The 19,460-nt window shown below is 23.0% G+C and overlaps 2 protein-coding genes across 3 annotated transcripts; both read right to left on the bottom strand.

Moving 5' to 3' along the window:
- Window positions 1-596: 596 nt before the first annotated feature.
- LOC122710530 (ATPase family AAA domain-containing protein 2-like) lies at window positions 597-5,462 on the bottom strand. The gene is made up of 11 exons (XM_043928437.1): window positions 5,309-5,462; window positions 5,077-5,225; window positions 4,294-4,563; window positions 4,016-4,207; window positions 3,029-3,210; window positions 2,462-2,648; window positions 2,016-2,201; window positions 1,718-1,853; window positions 1,366-1,464; window positions 1,190-1,282; window positions 597-916 (listed from the first exon to the last, which is right to left on the bottom strand). The coding sequence occupies exons 1-11, from the start codon at window positions 5,460-5,462 to the stop codon at window positions 597-599; spliced, it is 1,968 nt and encodes a 655-aa protein (XP_043784372.1).
- Window positions 5,463-9,247: 3,785 nt separating this feature from the next.
- LOC122710494 (ATPase family AAA domain-containing protein 2-like) lies at window positions 9,248-17,642 on the bottom strand. 2 transcript variants are annotated; one of them, XM_043928385.1, is made up of 15 exons: window positions 17,313-17,642; window positions 16,382-16,616; window positions 15,913-16,255; window positions 15,667-15,832; window positions 15,433-15,499; window positions 15,086-15,332; window positions 14,809-15,023; window positions 14,408-14,700; window positions 13,987-14,304; window positions 13,724-13,905; window positions 13,438-13,624; window positions 12,877-13,355; window positions 12,626-12,811; window positions 10,758-11,637; window positions 9,248-10,382 (listed from the first exon to the last, which is right to left on the bottom strand). In XM_043928385.1, exons 1-15 carry the CDS (start codon window positions 17,316-17,318, stop codon window positions 10,293-10,295), a joined length of 3,894 nt encoding a protein of 1,297 aa, XP_043784320.1. In that variant the 5' UTR covers window positions 17,319-17,642; the 3' UTR covers window positions 9,248-10,292. The 2 variants fall into 2 exon arrangements, with proteins under 2 accessions (XP_043784320.1, XP_043784319.1); XM_043928384.1 differs by having other exon boundaries at window positions 15,418-15,499.
- Window positions 17,643-19,460: the final 1,818 nt, after the last annotated feature.

The raw sequence follows: 19,460 nt of genomic DNA on the forward strand, positions 1-19,460 counted from the left end.
TAATTGTAATTAAAAAACTTTTTTAAATTATTCTATTTATTTTATACTTTCTTTTTTTTTCATAATTTTTTATAAATATATAAAGAAAATAAAAATATATATCTTAATATTGAATATTTTCTTCTTTAAAGTTTTAATTTTTAAAGATTAAAGATTAATTTTTAAAGATACTTTTTATAGTATAAAAAAATTTGTTTTAATTGATTCTATCTTTATACACGTTACATGCGTTTGATATAATGAGACATTACATATTACAAGATATTTAAGCAAAAAGAGACAATAAATATATTATTATAGTATTATTACATACATAATGTACGTATACATACGATTATGAACAATCATAATGATTGAGTTAAAACAAATATACCATAGATTGTTAACGAAACATTAGACAGACCTAAAACATCACATATCTATTAATTTTTTTTGATAAAGATTTTGATAAAGATTTAAACAAGTGCTCGTTAGAGGACAATTTATAATGATGAAACGACTAAAAATTAAAGATCAGGCGATGAAAGAAATTCTTTCAAAGAATACATTGCTTATAGCATGCTATAATATAACATAATTATATCAAAAATAAAAATTTAATCATTTTTTTCTTTCTTCACGTGTACTTTTACATTTCTTAATTTACTAAATTGACTAAGGCATTCCTCAATCGTTAAACATAAATTTTCCTCATTCTTCTCCATATTAATTGTTAATTCGAGAAAAGAGAATAAACTTTCCAACTCATGGCATGGCCATGATTCTGTCACTTGAACAATTTTTCGAAGCAATTGTTCCATTTGAAAATCAGTCAATTTCTCATTGCTCGATGTCGATAAATTGAGTGGAGAATTTCTTATACGTTTCGACGATGGACCTTCACCTGATGCACTATTCTTTCTCTTAAGATTAATTTCTGAAAAGAATCAGATTTCTTAAAAAATCAGATTTTTGTTTCTTTAGTTAAGAATAACTTTGTTTCTTAGTTAAGAAAATTGAAAATATTAGATTAATCGTGAAAGTCGTATCACTATTATATTAGATAATATTAAAAAAAGTTTCGTAGCGGGAAAGAAAGATGCAAGAAATTATATTATATACAAAAAATGAAAATAATATAATTTTCGATCAATTTGTATAATAAAAAACAATATTAAAATATAGATATTAAATAATAATAATTTTATACTTGTCTTGGAATTGATCATCACATGAGCTGATCGTACACTGCAAGGTTTGTTTCGAGCTCTGAGTTTACTTCTTCGAAAAGATACCATCTCTTCTATCATTATGGCAATGTTATTAATATTTTATGAGATTTTTTTAAATTTTAAATAAAGATATTGAAAATTTCAATTTACTCACGTGCTAAAGGATTTTCCATGATATCGGTTCGACCAGTTAATTTCCGTTTTCTTCCTACTTCTTTCGTTTTTCTTGAATTCATAATTTGTTCAAAATCAACTAGATAAATAATAAATTTATAATTAAATATTTTCATTATATTTATAAAAAAATAATAGTAATAAAATAATAATAATATTTAATTTTTTAATATTTAAAATTATTGATTTGTAACGTATATTTAAATATGTATATCATAAAATAGTATTAAAATGGTATAATAATAAAAATAATTAGCTATTTTAATAAAAGGCAATATTAATTTTTCTAAAAGTATACATTTTAATAATTATAAAAATAAAAAATATTATACCTTGTGAAGAACTATTAGATTCGAAATCACACGCCGAATGAACAAACAATTGCTTGAAAAATAGTTCACGATGTTGCTCACGAGGAGATATAACTTCAAATATTTCACCTTGATATTCATCGAACAAAGATACAATCTAAATTTAGATAACATGAAAATGAAAAAAAAACATTTAATTTAAATATGTTTATAATCGCTATTATATTTTGCATTAATAATTGTTAAATTAATATCGATATCATTTAGAAATGTAAATATATTTAAATTTATAATAAATTTAATATATAATTTTTCTTACATCTGCAGGTAAATCTTTTCGTGAACAATTAGCCGTAACCATGATTAACATATTGACCGATCGATCTAAACTCTGCATCAAAGATGTAAAAACAATACGTGCCGCTTCATCTACTAAGTCCCACCAGGTTAAAATATCAGGAATATAAATCAATGATGGTAAATTGCGTCGAGCCATCTTCATTTTCTATTATTTAATTGATTAAAATATGATTCAATAATAAAACTATAAATATAAATATTCAAATATTATAAAAAACAAATATTAACACAAAAAATAATCATGTAAGACATTGAAACAAAAAAAAAATTTAAATAAAAATTTTTTTATTCTTATTTTTTATGTAAATAGTAAAAAATATAAAATTTCTATAATTCTATTTTAATATTAATAATTTTTCTATGATAATATAATATATATAATATATAATTTTATGTGATAATTACTTGAATCAAAGCTTCTTCTGCAGCTTTTCCTGTTTCTTCAAACAAAGTCGTAATATCTAATAAATGACAAGGTAAATGCTCTAAAGAATGAAGTAATGCTGGTCCCAGATGACGAGTGTGAGAGTCATCGTCACCACACAATAAAATCCTAGGACAGCTGTTTGATCTCGATGCAGCTTTACCAGTGCTACAAAAAAAGAACTTTTAAAATTTTTTTATACTTTAAAAGCCATTATGACTTATTATTAACTCTAACTTCATAATAGCTAAAAACTTGGCTTTAATTTTGTCAAAGCATTTTAATAAAAATCATAATTATATATCAATTTTTTACTTACATTGTAGCAAAAAAATTTAAATTTATAATTTTATTAAATTTATATATAAAAAATTTAAACTAAACCTTTATTACTTTCATAAACTTGAACTTTTTGCGATTTCTAAATAGAAGTTATAAATTTTTTTTGTTTAAATTTAAATTTAAATGAATATTTCATAAGAAATAATGATTATAGAAAATATGTAAAAATTTCTGCTTTATTACTTATTAAGTTAGACAATACTCACATGACGTTGCAAGTCAACATTCCTATTGGACAAAGAATTTCAAGCTGTGACAAAATGTATGACAAATTGTCTTGGAGTAATGGTTGAATTTTATACGATAAAGATTTAATTGGGGCGATTGAAACACGATGGGACGCTGGTAGAATATTTTGTTGTGCTTTCAAAAAATCTTGTTTCTCGACCTATTACAATATTAATTGTATTCAATATCATTTCATTAATATTTATTTAAAAATAATGTATTTCAATTAAAATAACTTAAGAAATGAAATAATTATAATTTAGATTAATTTTACATTATAAATAATTCTATGAAGATATAATTTTTTTTAAAAATAGAATTATATCTAGATAGAAATATCTTAAATATTATCAAAATCATATATTCTATAAAATATTTTATAATTTCTACAATTTTTCAAATATTTTTACAATAACCACATTTCTTTGATTAAATATTACAAGTAGTAATCATTTTATCGCTATTGATAAATAAATTAGTTATTTTATGACACATAGTATAGTATGCTAATAAGAATGTTTTAATCAATAAAAGATTGATTTAATCTGCAATAAGTATGTATCTTTTGCTAATGATTATACTTCTTCGTAAAAAATTTTTATGAAATATTACAATTATGATTAGAATACTAGAAGTATTATTAAAATATATCATATATAGATGATTAAAATTAAAATAATATAATAAATATGATTACATTTCAATAAAGATTGAAATAAAAATCAACGTTAACTTTACCGAAGCTTTTTATAGAAGCATGTTTTTAATAATTACAAAAATAAAAAAACAATTCGAAATTTCAGCTTCTAATATTAAACTTTACTATATAAAAATATCGATCAATTAATATCTTTGAATTTTGTATTAATAAATACAAAACTTAACATTAACATTCTATAAATGGTTTTGCAAAAATTATTTTAAATAATTATTTAAATTATTTAATGAAATCTTGTTCTTATTACTTTAAGATGCCGCTCGTTAATTTGATATTTCGCTTTGGATGTATATATTTCCGGATAATTTCTTCGAACGCAGCACATTACTGCTTCGGCGCAAAGAGCTTGTAAATCACTTCCGCAAAATCCAACAGTTTTCGATGCAAGATATGCCAAAAATTTCTGTGGTGGTTTCTGTTTCCAACTTTTTATGTGAACCTATTATCGTATTATCATTTTTTATTTTTAAAATATTTTATTTTCAAAAATAAAAGTTTAAAAAAAAAGTTTTTTGCAGTTAATACCGAGAGTATTTCTTTTCTCGCGGTATAACACGGCAATGGAAAATACAATTCTCTATCGAAACGGCCAGGTCTTCTTAAAGCTGGATCTATAGCGTCGATTCTATTCGTTGCTCCAATTACTATGATCTCTGAATTGTTCTCTAAGCCATCCATCAAGGCCAAGAGAGTGGAGACAATGCTGGCGTGTACAAAGTCTTGACGACTGGATCTTACTGGTGCTAGACCATCAACTTCGTCAAAAAAGATTATACAAGGTTTCGATTGCTGAGCCTGTAACATTGATGTAATAATGAATTTTATCTTTTTAAAATATATATAAATATAAAATTTTTATAAATATTAATTTTTTATTTTATATAATTTACAAATATTTAAAATTTAAAATAAAATAGAAAATTCTTATAATGGAATGAACAATGTATATCGAACAGTAAAGGAAGTAAATCGATAATAGCTCTTCAAACAAAGATAAATATATTTATTCATAATTTCCATTTTTAAAATTTTTAAAAAAATTTTTTAAAAATTTTTTATCATTATAATTTTATAATCTATGCATTTTTAAATTTTCTATTTTAAATTTCTAAATAAATTTCAAATAAAACGAGAATATTCTGATATTCATTTGACTTTTCTCTCATTATTATTTCATATAACATGCAAGTTGAAAATCTTCCTTATTCGATTAATTATTATAAATAATTGTAAATTAATAAATTACCTTTGTTAATAATTTTTAATTAATATCTTAAACTAAGAAAATAAAATAATTGTATTATTAACCAGGAAAAAAATCTTCTGAAGCTTTTTCTCGCTTTCGCCAACCCATTTGCTAAGACAATCGGAACCCTTACGAGATATAAAAGAAACCTTCCGTTCAGCGTTACTGCATTCCACAGCTAAAGCACTAGCAACCAGAGTCTTTCCTGTGCCTACGAAACAGAGAATGTCAATCGGGAATCTTGTTTCGAAAAATGTTTCGTTTTATTACGAACCGTAGAACGCTTTATTTTACCAGGAGGCCCATAAAAGAGCAAACCCCTCGGTGGTTTCAAGTTGAACTTCGCATAAATGTCACCGTATATAAGCGGAAATAGAACCGTTTCTTTCACTATGCGGATATGCTTCTCCAATCCTCCGATACAAGAGAAATCCTTTGTGCAGGACATTTTTCGTAACGAAAATTACACTCAAACTTTTATTTCGCATACCCGACAAACGTATTCTCATTTAGATATCACGATTTCGTATTTTTATAATTGATCCTTGAATTTTTATCCAGTAAAATCCAGTTCGACAACTTAAATCGTTAACCATATATATGCATCGTGTTTTTCTAGATATTTTACTGGAATAATTTTATGTTGCATTGATGATTGATTTAAATCGATTCACAATGTAATTTTATTGTATTTTAAATGTTTCATTGATGCGATTATAGCGAAACATGCGAATCGTGTTCCTTTTTGGAGCAATGTTCGCGTAAATAATATATATAATAAATTATAAGATTCTCTTTAATAAAATAGATATTACTTTTTATGAAATTTAATATCGTTTAAGAAAAAAGTCAATATAAAATATAAAAAAATATTTATTTTAAAGTGAATTATTTTTTATTATTTTATTATAAAGATATATATTTAATAAAATATATAATTTATAATATGTCGTATTTAATTATTGTGATATTATTTAATTATAAAATACATGAAAGCAACATAAATAATTATAAAATTATATTTCTTTCATATTGTTATATAGTATGAATTAAAATGTTTAAAAAGAACGAATTAAATTTACTAAAGAATTACATGATTTTATTAAAATTACTTATAAATTTTTATAAATTTTAAAAAATAATTTTTATTGTTTTTATTGTTGAATTTTTATTATATAAAAATATTATATAAAATATTTATTATATAAAATAGGATGTTAAAAAGTAAGACAAATAGTTATATTATAAATTTCAATTTATTATGCTACAATGAATGACAATAAAACGTATTACCTGTATGGTAAAATAAATAAGGCAGTGTATGCTCTCTTGTTTTGTTCCTATATCTTCTACATATCTGCTCCATATACTGTCTGTCAAAGATCATATTGTATGAACAATTCAACAAAAATTTTATTGAATTCGTAGGTCAATATGTTCTTTTACAAAAAACAGTATTACAATCTTTATTATTTGAATACTTTAGCAAAGTAATTATAGTAGTTTAAACGGCAGTGGTTACGAGAACCTCTCGATTAATACAATGTACATATAATTACATAGTTTTTTTTATCTTTTGCAATATTATTGGTAATACAGAGATGATAGTACATTAGAAAATAGCACCAGAAATTATTCTTGGAATAATTACATGTTTTGGATTTCTCTCATAAAATGGAATGTAAAATACATATATTAACAGGAAAGTCACAATAATTCAATTAATGTTTTTTCTTTTATATAATCAGTATTAATTGTATATGTGATTTTTCTGTATCATTTACTATTTATTGAAGTTTACATTTGAATTTTTATCGTTGAAATATTATACAACTTCTTTGGCAAATATCAGCGATATTTATTTGATGGATATATTTGAATTAAATAAAAACTTATTTATGAATGCTACATATTATCAAATTATATAAAATTGATAAAAAAAATATCTGCATATAGACTATATCATTAAATAACAGAAATTTTAAACAAATTTTCATATCGCTGAAATTTTTATTATTAATATTTTGAAAACTAGAAGCAATATTACAGCCTGTTTTTAGTATTAATTAAATTCCTTGCATTTTTAAGATAAATATTATAAATTATATTATGTAATGGTAACAACATTTTTGTTAACTTAATATTTTTTATCTATTTTAATATGAATACCAATATTTATTTAGTTTTCATAATGTGGCACTAATTTACATAATGTTAATTTTTCTTATCATAAATGGTGATATACCTGAGCAAGAGAAAGTTTATTATTTTAATTACCATTTTTACTAAGTTTTGAAATATCTTGGTATAAAATTAAATATAACAATTTGACTAAAAGTATTTTCTAATCATTAAAATTTAAATTAATTTTAAATTATGCAGAAACTTAAACTAAAATTTATTAATTTGTATCTTAATTCTTATAACATTATATTCATTTCATTTAGTTACCATGTTGTCAAAAAGTATTTCAAAATTTCAAAATTATTAACAAATATTTCTAAATTTTTTTATATAAAAGATTTTCAAGCAGTTTTTTGCTCAATATATCTCAATTTTATACAAAATAATATATATATATATATATATATGGAATATTTTTATTATAATAAAACATAGAAATATATCTTCATATACAATATTAAATTAAATTATGAAAATTATCTGAATTTTTTGAAAATTATCATTAATAAAAATAAAATGAATTTCTTTAGCATGACATATCTTTAATATAAATTATATTCTCTATAATTATGTTCTCTACAAATTAATTATTTTAATCTTAATATATCATTCTAAAACATCAAGCATATATTAAAAAATTAAACATACAAATAATTATTTTCATAATATTACATACATAAAATTATTTTATCTCAAAATTTGATATTTACATTATAAAAGATTATTTAATATTTAATAGAATATTGAAAATTATTTTCCTAATTTAATTTGAATATAAAAAATAATACACAAAAAAATAAATACTATGCAATGAGCATTTCTACAGTTCAGTCTTTTGATTTTTATATTCTAACAAATTTTAAGTATTTCAATTATAATTTCGTCAAACTTAATTATAATTTTCATCATAAATGAAAAATAATTTTTTTATATTTATTATTTATAATTTATATTTGAATATTTTGACTAATATAAAAATAATAAAATGCAAATTACCAATCTAATAATAACATAATTCTATTAATAACATTTTTTTAAGGATTTTATATTATTTATTATATTATATGCTTGATTATAAGAATTATTATTAAATTCTTATAGTCCATCTTAACTTATAATATTTATTTAATAATTTCTATTCCTAAATAATTGAAAGTAAATAAAGAAATTCATTTTTTTCTAACATATTATTCTTTTATATTTTAATAAAAAAAATATTATTTATATGACCAATATAAATAATCAATAGGCAGAAACTTATTACTTGAACTCTAGAATACATCAAAATTTCTTTCCCATGTATAGCATTTGGTAACTATTCTTTCACAGTTATATAATTAATCACAACCACTGTATGAATCTAGAATATAAATTTTGTTAAATATTTTCTATTTATACAGATACAATATTCTTTGCATATACTTATGATTTTTACCGAGGTATTCAACATTTATTGAACAATTTTCAATTATATTCATTTTTATATTCATAAAGGAGAGAAATAAAATTTATTTCTTCATTATTTCACTTATGGTTTAACTTTGGTCAAAATAAACTGACAAATATGTACTATATTTCAATTATAAATCATTCATAATACGAAATTAATTTATTTGTATATTGTAATTTTAATATTTGTTTGAACATAATTATGGGTTACTTATAATTGCATTCAATTATATCATACTAATTAAAGCAATAGTTTTAAATTTGAATAATGCTATATATAACATTAATAGCTATCAATGTATATAGAAATTATATTCATATTAGATATCATTAATTTTTACATATATATATTGATAAAAAATTATTATATCAAATATTATTTTAAATAATTTACTACCAATCATTGTATTTATGCAAATATATTTCAATTAAAAATTATAAATTGAAATCTAGTACAAATTACTCCTAAAAATAAATTATGTACAAAGCCAAAAATAGTTATTTATGCAATATATAACATTGCTCATAAAAGGAATGTATTTACATATTTTTCACTTTATGAAATATTTTCATCGTTTTAATGATTAATTGAAACTAATACACAAAGTTGTTGATATTATACGAATTTAAAACTTATATATTTTTATGTTGTGTGTGAGTATTATTTCATTAAATGATTTCTTTTTTAAAAATAGGGCACATGTGATTTCATATGCATAATGGAACCATGTGTATCAAGATATGTCTATTTTTAAAGTACTTTATAAAAATTACCTAAAGAACTGTAAAAATCCAAAGTAATAACTGGCGCATATAATGAATCTATAATATATTTTATCAAGGTTTATCATGATCTTAGTATATTCATATACAATAAAATAACTTGATATAATATACTGCCAAGTACCACATGTAAAAAACTATAGTTAAGTACATATTGTATTAAATTACCATCATCTTTGTATAACCATTATTTGCAAAATTTTGTTATTATGAATACCTTTTTGAGGCATAAAGTGCTATACACAAAAACGCAAAAATTATTTCACAAGTACCCCATTAAAATTATATTTATAAATTTTTTATATAATTTATAAAGAAAACAAATTGTTTGTCATCTTCTAACCAATTTCTTATCTCTGACTTTTTAAATCAATTTTTTTGAAAATGGTAATAACAGCAAATAATTAATTGCAACTCACATATAATTATTGAAATATCTAAATTTGATATCAAAATTTGTTACTAAGAGATATTTCATCTCAGCTACTAATAATTAGATAATGAAAGCCAATATAGTTATAATAATTTATCATTTTATATTTAGATACTGAGATAAATGTTTTAAATCGTTTTCTCTTAGTTTCACATACAACAATAATTTTTTTTCTTGTTATATGAACGTACAATTATATTTCACCATATCTTTAAAAACCGAAATTTAAATGTATTATTATTTCGGTTTTCCTTCATATCTTTCATTTATATTTGTAGAATAATAATTACCCGTTCTTTAAACTTTATGCAATAAAACAAAAAAAAACATACTATTTTAAATCATCATGTGATTTAACACTAATTAATAATCTTTGTTTAGTGTAAATGTACAAAAAATTTTTTATAATGATACTAAAAATAGTATGACTTATAACATGTCGGTCTGATTAGCGACATGATGAACTTTTTCATATGTTGTCTTGAATTCTTCAAATCTTTTCACTTCCTTGAGCAAGTCCTATACATATATTATAAAATATAAGATATTTTATACTACAAAAAAATTATATTATCTATATCATATAACTCAATTAAAATATTATGAGCAATAACATGATAAATAATATAACAAATAATAATTTGTGTGACTAAGAAATAATATTATAATAAATAATTTGTATTTTATGTATTTTACATTACAAAAAAATTATATTATCTATATAATTCAATTAAAAAACGAACAGAAGCAACAATTCAACAAAAAGCAAATAATATAAAAAATAATAATTTATATGATTATTTAAAAATTTAATGTTTAATAAATATGTGTGTAAAAAAAATAAATAAAAAATAAGCAATAAATTGTAAATTTAGTTGAGTAAAATTTATTTACCTTTGGCAGTGATTTTCTATCATAATTCTGAGCATATTTTCCTACACATCGACTCAGTTGTACATAAATGTCACATAATACTTCAACAGGAAAATCTTTCGTAACTTCAACAGTGATTTGCCATGCATTTTCTAATTCATTTTTATCTACTACAAGTTTCTCATTTTCTTCAAATCTGGCTGGACTAGAATCACTCTCAATAGCAAATGATAATTCATCTATACTTTCTCGTCTGGATGATGAATTAGATGCACTATTTTCTGCATTCTTTTCTTCTTCCATAAAACATATTTCCATATTTTCAATTTCATCAATATGCTGATCAGTAATATTATTGCTTTGAATACCTTGCATATCTTTCGAACTTTCATTTTGTGAATCATTCTCAGAATCAGAATTATCAAACAAAGGTACATGACCATTTAAAACACTGTTTGCTTCGGTTTCAAATTCTTGGAATTTTTCTAAATCTATACTTGTTGTTTCATTAGTTAAACAAATCTTGTTATCAGATACAGTTACATTTTCTTCAAATGCGATTTTCTTCTTCTTATGAACTTTTTTCACATAGCCTCTTGCCCAAGCTGGTATTCGACGTTTTCTAGAATTATTATATCTTCTTCCATTTACAATCAGGGAATGACTAGGACTCGCATTGTCTTTTTTTACATCTATTCGTTCAGAAGCAGATGTAGATTCTATTTTAGATTGGCTTTTATCTTCCACCTCATTGCTAGCCGCATTTTCAATAATTCTACGATTCTTTGAAATCTCACGACATTTATCCTCAAAATCAGAATCCAATTCTGCTTTTATTAACGCATATGCATTATCACGAAGGGAACATGCACGATGCCTTATTAATTTGTCAGCTGGGTCTCTGTGAATACAATATTTATAATATATAATATATATAATATATGTAATATACAATATATACGTATATATTCATAAAATATATTACTATCAATAAGCAAAATTAACTATAATATGAGTGGCCTTCAATAATAATTAATATAATAATGTAATATTTATTTAACCAATAATGTATGTGCCATACAAATTGAAGGTCACTTTAACTACAGAGCAACAACAGCAATGGATAAACAGGAATATCTCAACTACCTCTTTAATATTCCAAGGGAAGGCCTATCACGTAAGCTGACATGAAAACACACAACATGAATGTCAGTATGAACTTTAACTTTGTTATTTATATTTATACTTTTAATATACAACAATAATAAAAAATATGTAAACTAATAAATATAAACAATAATATAAAAAATATATATTAAATATTTTTGTGAATTTTAAAAAATTTATGGAGAAGGGAAAGAAAGAGAGAAATAGAGATAGATAAATAAATAGATCAGACAGAGACAAAGATAGAGATAGAGACAGACAGACAGACAGACAGACAAATAGAGAGACAGACAGACACACAAACAGAGAGACAGATAGACAGACAGAGAAAGAGTAAATAGATAGATAGATAGATAGATAGAGACAGAGACAGAGACAGAGCAGACACACACACACACACACACACACACACACACACACACACACACACACACACACACACACACACACACACACACACACACACACACACACACACACACACACACACACACACACACACACACACACACAGAGAGAGAGAGACAGAGAGAGAGAGAGAGAGAGAGAGAGAGAGAGAGAGAGAGAGAGAGAGAGCGAGAGCAAATAAAGAAAGCAAAGTAATAAAAAACTTATTAAAAATGTTTAGTAATTAAATTAAAATATTTAAATACATAGGTTTATATATATATAAAATCTAAAGTTAAAGATTTAAAACATTAAATAATATATTATCTACTAACCTGTCAGGATTATATTCTAAAGCATTTTTACAAATGAGATCGATATCATCAAGAAAATCTCGAGCACAAAGATAACAGTGCATATCAATCTTTGTCATCATGGTTTCTAAATCCATAGGTTGTTTTATTATCATATTATAATCTGGTACTTCTTCTGTATCCACTGGTTTTGTAAACATGAAAAATCTATAATGCATTAATATCAATTATTATTTTTATAAATAAAAATTTTTAATATTGAAAATACTTACTGTCTATTCCTTGCAAGTTTTGCACAAATTTCTCTCAAGAAAATTCTCAATTCTCTTAATGAAATTTCTTCTTTTTCGTATATTATTTTTTTTTCTTCTTCTGTTAATTTCTTTGGTAAAGGATCTGGTGCTAAAGGAAGCTCTTCTAAAACTTCTATTTTATCATCTTTTATTTTTGGTAGTTTTAGGCTTTGAATCATGAAAATAGGTCGGAAGAATTTAGATCTTTGATCTTTTGTTGGCGTTTTCATAGAATAAACTTCATTTCGTAATTCACTAAATAGACTTTGAAGTTGAATAGGAAGATCTTGATATGTTCTATCACTTGTAGCTAAAATTAAAATAGGCAATGAAGGATCAAGTGCTGCAATACGACACAAAAAAACTGCTTTTACAGTTTCAGGTACAAGTGGCCACCATTGATCAATTGACCGAATATAAATTATGGACGGTACATTTCTGGCAGCTTCATTAAATACCTACATTATTTAAAATTATATGAGATATTTTAAATTATAATTTATTAATAATATATGTTTTTTTTTTTTTTAATTAACTGACCTGTACACAGGTTTCTTCGGGAGATCGTCCACTTTCTGCAAAAAGAGTACTAACATCTAATGTTTGAACTGGCAGATGTTCCATATGATATAATAATGCTTGTGCTAAATGTGGCCCTTGTCCTTCAGATAAATTTCCACCAGAAATTAATAGTCTTGGACGATGTATTCCTTTGGTAATTTTCACTCTAAATCATTTAACAAAATAATATTAAATGAAAAAATAAATATACATAAATATACATTATATAAACAATTATAAAATGATTTTCTTAAAATTTTATTACTTTGCCATGGCAGGATTAATTCCTTGAGGAAATATTCCTTTTATTGAATTGAGTAATTCTTCCAACAAAGGTCCTAATAATGGTTCCATGAAAGGTTTTAATTTTCTTCGAGCACAAGGAGATACTCTTTGTGATGATGGTACAAGAATAGAACTAGCTTGCAAAAAATCTCGTTTTTTCACCTATATAAAAATATATTTAATTTTAGATTATAATTATTAAATTTATTATTAGATAAATATTTATAAATAATAATAATTTACTTCAACTCGTTCAGGATCTAAAAGTAATCTATTATTTGTCATATATATTTGAGGATAAGTTCTTCGCAATCCTTGCAAAACTGCTTCTGTGCACAATGCTCTTAAGTCTGAACCACAATAACCTGTTGCTTTTTCAGCTAATATCTCTAATAATTGATCAGATGGAGGATTTTTCCATTTGCTGACGTGAATTTTTAATATTTCTAATCTTTCTTTCATAGCAGGTAATGGAAAAAACAATTCTCGATCAAAACGACCTGGTCTACGTAATGCTGGATCAATAGCATCTATTCTGTTTGTAGCTCCAATAACTATTACCTATTATTAAATAAACAAAATAAAAATTAATTAAAAGTATTTAAGAATTTATAAAAAGTCACTTCAAAATATTGTTAGAAAGATAAAAAATAAAATATTTAACCTCTCCTCTATCACTGAGTCCATCCATAAGCGCTAAAAGGGTAGATACGATACTAGCATGGATTTGGTCCTGTTTCGTACTTCGAACAGGTGCAAGGCCATCTATTTCATCAAAAAATATTATGGACGGTTTCATTTGTTGAGCCTGCTCAAACAATAATCGCAACTGACGTTCAGATTCTCCGACCCATTTGGATAGACAATCTGCACCCTTTCTCATAAAGAATGACATTTTCTTACTGCCTTGACTACATTCATTTGCCAATGCTCTAGCTATTAATGTTTTACCAGTTCCTAATTTAAATAAATAAATAAATATTACAATATTATGTTATTTTATAAAATAAATATAATTAATAAATATATAAAATAATAATAAAGTAATAAATATATATAATATACCTGGTGGACCATGAAATAATACTCCTTTTGGTGGGATAACGTGAAAACGTTCAAAAATATCTGGATACATCATAGGAAAAACTACCATTTCTTTAAGGCAGTGAATATGCGATTCTAAACCTCCAACATCATTGAATCTAATATTGGTATCTAAAGTAATTGGATTTATATCTGCTTTGCGATCAGGTGGTCCACCTTGAGGTATTGCTGATTGCCTAACAATAACACGAATAATAATTTGCATGGTTACTTTCAATAGAAACAAATTTTCTTTTACCTTGCTTTTTTACTTTTTTTCTTATCATAACGTTGAGGTTCTGAATCACTGGAATCACTAGAACTTGTACTTTTGCTTCTATGTTTACGCCTCCTCATGGAATTACTAAGAACACTTCTAAGTGCTTTTATAGATCGGCGAACCGGTTCTACATTAGCTTGAAATCTATCTACAGCTGGTTTTTTCTGACGTAAACTGTACTTTCTAGGACCAGGAGAGTCGGAAGATTCACTTAAATCACTATCAACTATAGTAACAATAAATTATAAATAATACATAAGATATATTTAATTACGTAAAATATATGTTTATACTATAAATAAATTTCAAACCTGTAAGCTTCTTACCCCTTGGTAATTGCCGTTGTGCTGTTCTCCTAGTCCGTTTAATACGAGTATACATATCTTCGTAACCCTATGAGCAATATATTTATATATAATATTTATATATATATTTTAATAATATTTATACGATTTAACATTATTTTATAAAAATTTATGTATCTTATTATTTCATATTAATATTCTTTATTAAAAATAAAAATAACTTTAAAACTTTTAAAAATAACTTTAAATTATTACATCTTCATTTTCAGAATTATTTTCTGCCTTTTCACTTTCTTGTGAACTGTCTTCATCAGCTTCCACACGTTCTACTTTAGATTTTACATCTTTTTCACTTAAATTTCCACCAAGTCTTGTAGCAGGTCCTTCTCTAAGCCTATTTGGGCTATCAGATTTTCTTGTTCTGCATATAAATTTTTTATAAAGATATATTTAATCAGATTTTAATTTTATAAATTATAAATTATATTAATAAATATTTACCTTGCATCTTTTTCTTCATTAGACTTACTTCTGGTTTCTATTTTATCTTTATGTTCTCTCTCTGTTCTTTCTTTAAGATCTCTAATATCTTTCTCTTGTTCTGTTTTTTCTCTAAGATCACGATCACCTCTTCCCCTAAGTTCTCTATTATTTTGTCTGTCATGTTCTGTTCTTTCTCTAATATGTCTAGATGAATTTTTGTTTGGAGGATGATTTTCACGTGACCTAAGAGGCATACGTTCCCTAACATCACGTTTTCTTTCAGGAACTTCATCCACCATTTCTTTATCAGATGAAGAACCATGTTGTTGAAACATAGGATAACCTTTCAATGTTTGTGTACCTAAAAATTATTATATTGATTTAATATATTGATTTAATATAATAATTTATTTAATATAATTTAAAATAATCTAAATTAATGAATATAAATTAAACATAAATTAAAATATCTTAAGATATATTTTACCTAAAATCCAACTAGTATTAAGATTATCATATGTTTGCATTCTATGACGTGTACTACGACGCACACTTAAGTTATTCATAGATATATGAGAAGTAGAATTTGAATGTGATCGTAAAGTACGTAAACTTTTAACCCTTCTGGCATTAGAGCCCAAACTACTGCAGGCTTTTCTTGGAGAAAAAATATCCTCTTCTGTATCCATTGAATCCAATGCAGCATCATCATCTGACATTATCTATAATTATTAAAAATTATTATATTAATTATTATATATTAATACAATATTAATTATCACATTATTAATAATTATTAATTACATTAATATATATATTAATATAAATAAAATTTTACATAATAAAATAAAATTGTATCTTTAAATTTTAATTGATTCAATCATATTATATATTAAATATGATATTAATAATATGAAATTACTAAAAAAATATATTATATATAAATATAATATATATTAAAATTTATTTAATTAAAAAAATTTATAAAAATAATAAAGCATATAGAGATCAAATATAAACATTATATCTGTAATAGGATATAATTTTATATATATTTGATTTACAACATGAAAAAGAGGTTAAATCAAAAAATCATTTGACAATTAACACGTGTTTTTTTCGTATTTTTTATTGCTCTTTTTATGAAATGATGCACCATCCATTTAAATATTTTTTCAAAAAATCAAGAAATATAAAGTCATTAAATATACAAATATGTAAAATGTTTTTTATAAATAAATTACAATAATTAACAATTAATTATACAAAATTTAAAATAAAAATATATTGTCTACAATAATAATAAACAAAGCACCATGGGAGCAATTAGATTCGCCTTGAAATATATGAATTTTAACTTTTGCAAATATATATTACTTAAAGTGCAATATTGTTTAATATTTCATAAAATAGATTACCTTCATCTGGCCAGTTCTTGCTGACAATTTGTACTTAATTTAAAAAGAAAATTTCTAATATCCGTCATATGCCTTAGGTAAAGCAACACCACTTTCTTGATCAAGTGCACGTAGCGCATGCACACTGAGCCTTCACAAAGGTCGTTTTATGATCGACTATCACTTAAAATTGTTACACTAAAAATATGAATAATATGCATGATATACACTAAAACTCATAAATTCGTTGTTACAATACAAAAGTTTTTGCCGGATTGATGGTTACAAAATTCGTATCGTAAACTATCATTGCATATGTGAACTCATACTGAAATTAGCTGTAAATGTATCCTATAGACCTAACCTAACCCACAATTTGCCAATTGTGATCACCTTTAAGTATATAATTCAAGAATACGATATTAGCGCACTCCTACATAAAAAGATGTAACTACGTAATAAATTACGAAATACAGTACTTTACTTAATTAATTTTTTAATTGTTATATTTGAATATTATATATTATCAGTATAATTTCGAAATTTATAAATCAAATGTTATATATATTTTCAATTTTACATATATTTTATTTGTATATGTATATATGTGTACATATGTATATAATTTTTGAAACGATTATATTATTATTTCATAAAAACATTTTAAAATTAATATTCATTTTAATCATTTTATAATAAATATTATATAAAATTGTTAATAAAATTTTATATAAAATAATATAAGATATTTATTTAAAAATATATTTTAATTTTATTCATACATAATGGCAAATTTTATTATCATTTTCGTATCACTTACAACATTAGCAATTTGACGATTTGAGAATAAGTATAGACGTAACAAATACAGAATAAAAAATAAACATGATATGCAATTTCGCGTGTTACGTATTCTGAAATACCGATTGTGCAAAAGAACTAGAAGTTAGAGCATAAAATAAGCATAGAATAAATCTAATCACAGACTTCGTCTATGATTTAATATATTTTTATATCACATAATTTCTATTACCATTCGTATCGAATGCAATATTATCGATTAAAAATGGAATAAAACAACAGCGCTATTTGGAATAAAAAAAATTAATGTTATTCTCGCTGTTCATAAAATGATGACCGCACAATGAAATAGTTATTAGTAAGAGTTAAATCATAAATGCATATTTATATATTATTCACTAAACAATTACTATTCGATGCAGAAGACGATTTTTTCACGTAAGCATTATCGAGAGAACACAATTGTAAATTTCCGATTGCGAATTTGTGAAAATTACTTAGTAGAATTTTTAATATTAGAATTAGAATTTTAGAATTAATAATATTAGAATTTTTTTAACATTATTTTTGTATTAATAAGTTTTGTATTAATAATTTTAACGTTATTTTTGTATTAATAAGTAAATAAATAAAGAAAATAATAAAAAAATATTTATTTTAATTTTTGAAAATCATATACATATATGTATAATATTAATATTCAATTCAATTAGATAAATTTAATAAGATAATAAGCAGAAAATATTTTAAATAATTCCTCTGAGATTAACTACTATACTTTAATTTTTAATTATTATTTAATTAACTAATTATACTTTAATTTTTGAATTGAATGGTAATCTAAAGAAAAAGTCAAGCATTTAATAATATATGCTTGGTGTATTTAATAATATTTTTAGAGAATCATTTATTAAACATAATTTGAATAAAGTAAAATTGAATAAATTATGTAAGAAAAATTTTATTAATAATCTTTAGTTATTAAAAATTGAAAATGAATTTTTGGATGAAGAAATATTATTTATAAAATATATTATACAAATATAATAATGTTTTTTCTGTTTATCTATCAGTATCCATCACTTGAGAATTTAATCCATTCTTTATATTTTTTGTTTATGATATTCTTTTTATAAATAAATAATTTAGTTTAATAAATTCGATCCATAATAAACATCGACAAATTATTTATTTTATAATTTATTGTAATTTATTAATCAAATTAAATTAATATAACATAATGTTAATTATTTAAATAAAAAAGTTAATATAGAACATTAAATTTTATAGAATACATGTATTAAATATATTTTATATTTTTATATATATTATATTTTATATATATATTTTTAATATTATATATTAAAT

This window comes from Apis laboriosa, unplaced genomic scaffold, assembly GCF_014066325.1.
Source record: "Apis laboriosa isolate Shangri-la unplaced genomic scaffold, ASM1406632v1 scaffold149_cov153, whole genome shotgun sequence".
Classification (NCBI taxonomy): domain Eukaryota; kingdom Metazoa; phylum Arthropoda; class Insecta; order Hymenoptera; family Apidae; genus Apis; species Apis laboriosa.

Coding starts and splice junctions, on each gene's coding strand:
- LOC122710530 (XM_043928437.1), bottom strand. CDS start 5,462: ATGTCCTGCACAAAGGATTTCTCTTGTATCGGAGGATTGGAGAAGCAT. Junction 4,208..4,293: donor CGAGAAAAGAAATACTCTCG/GTATTAACTGCA, acceptor ATACGATAATAG/GTTCACATAAAAAGTTGGAA. Junction 2,202..2,461: donor CAGAAGAAGCTTTGATTCAA/GTAATTATCACA, acceptor ATTAAATAATAG/AAAATGAAGATGGCTCGACG.
- LOC122710494 (XM_043928384.1), bottom strand. Junction 14,701..14,808: donor ATTATTTCATGGTCCACCAG/GTATATTATATA, acceptor TATTTAAATTAG/GAACTGGTAAAACATTAATA. Junction 13,906..13,986: donor TAGATCCTGAACGAGTTGAA/GTAAATTATTAT, acceptor ATTTTTATATAG/GTGAAAAAACGAGATTTTTT.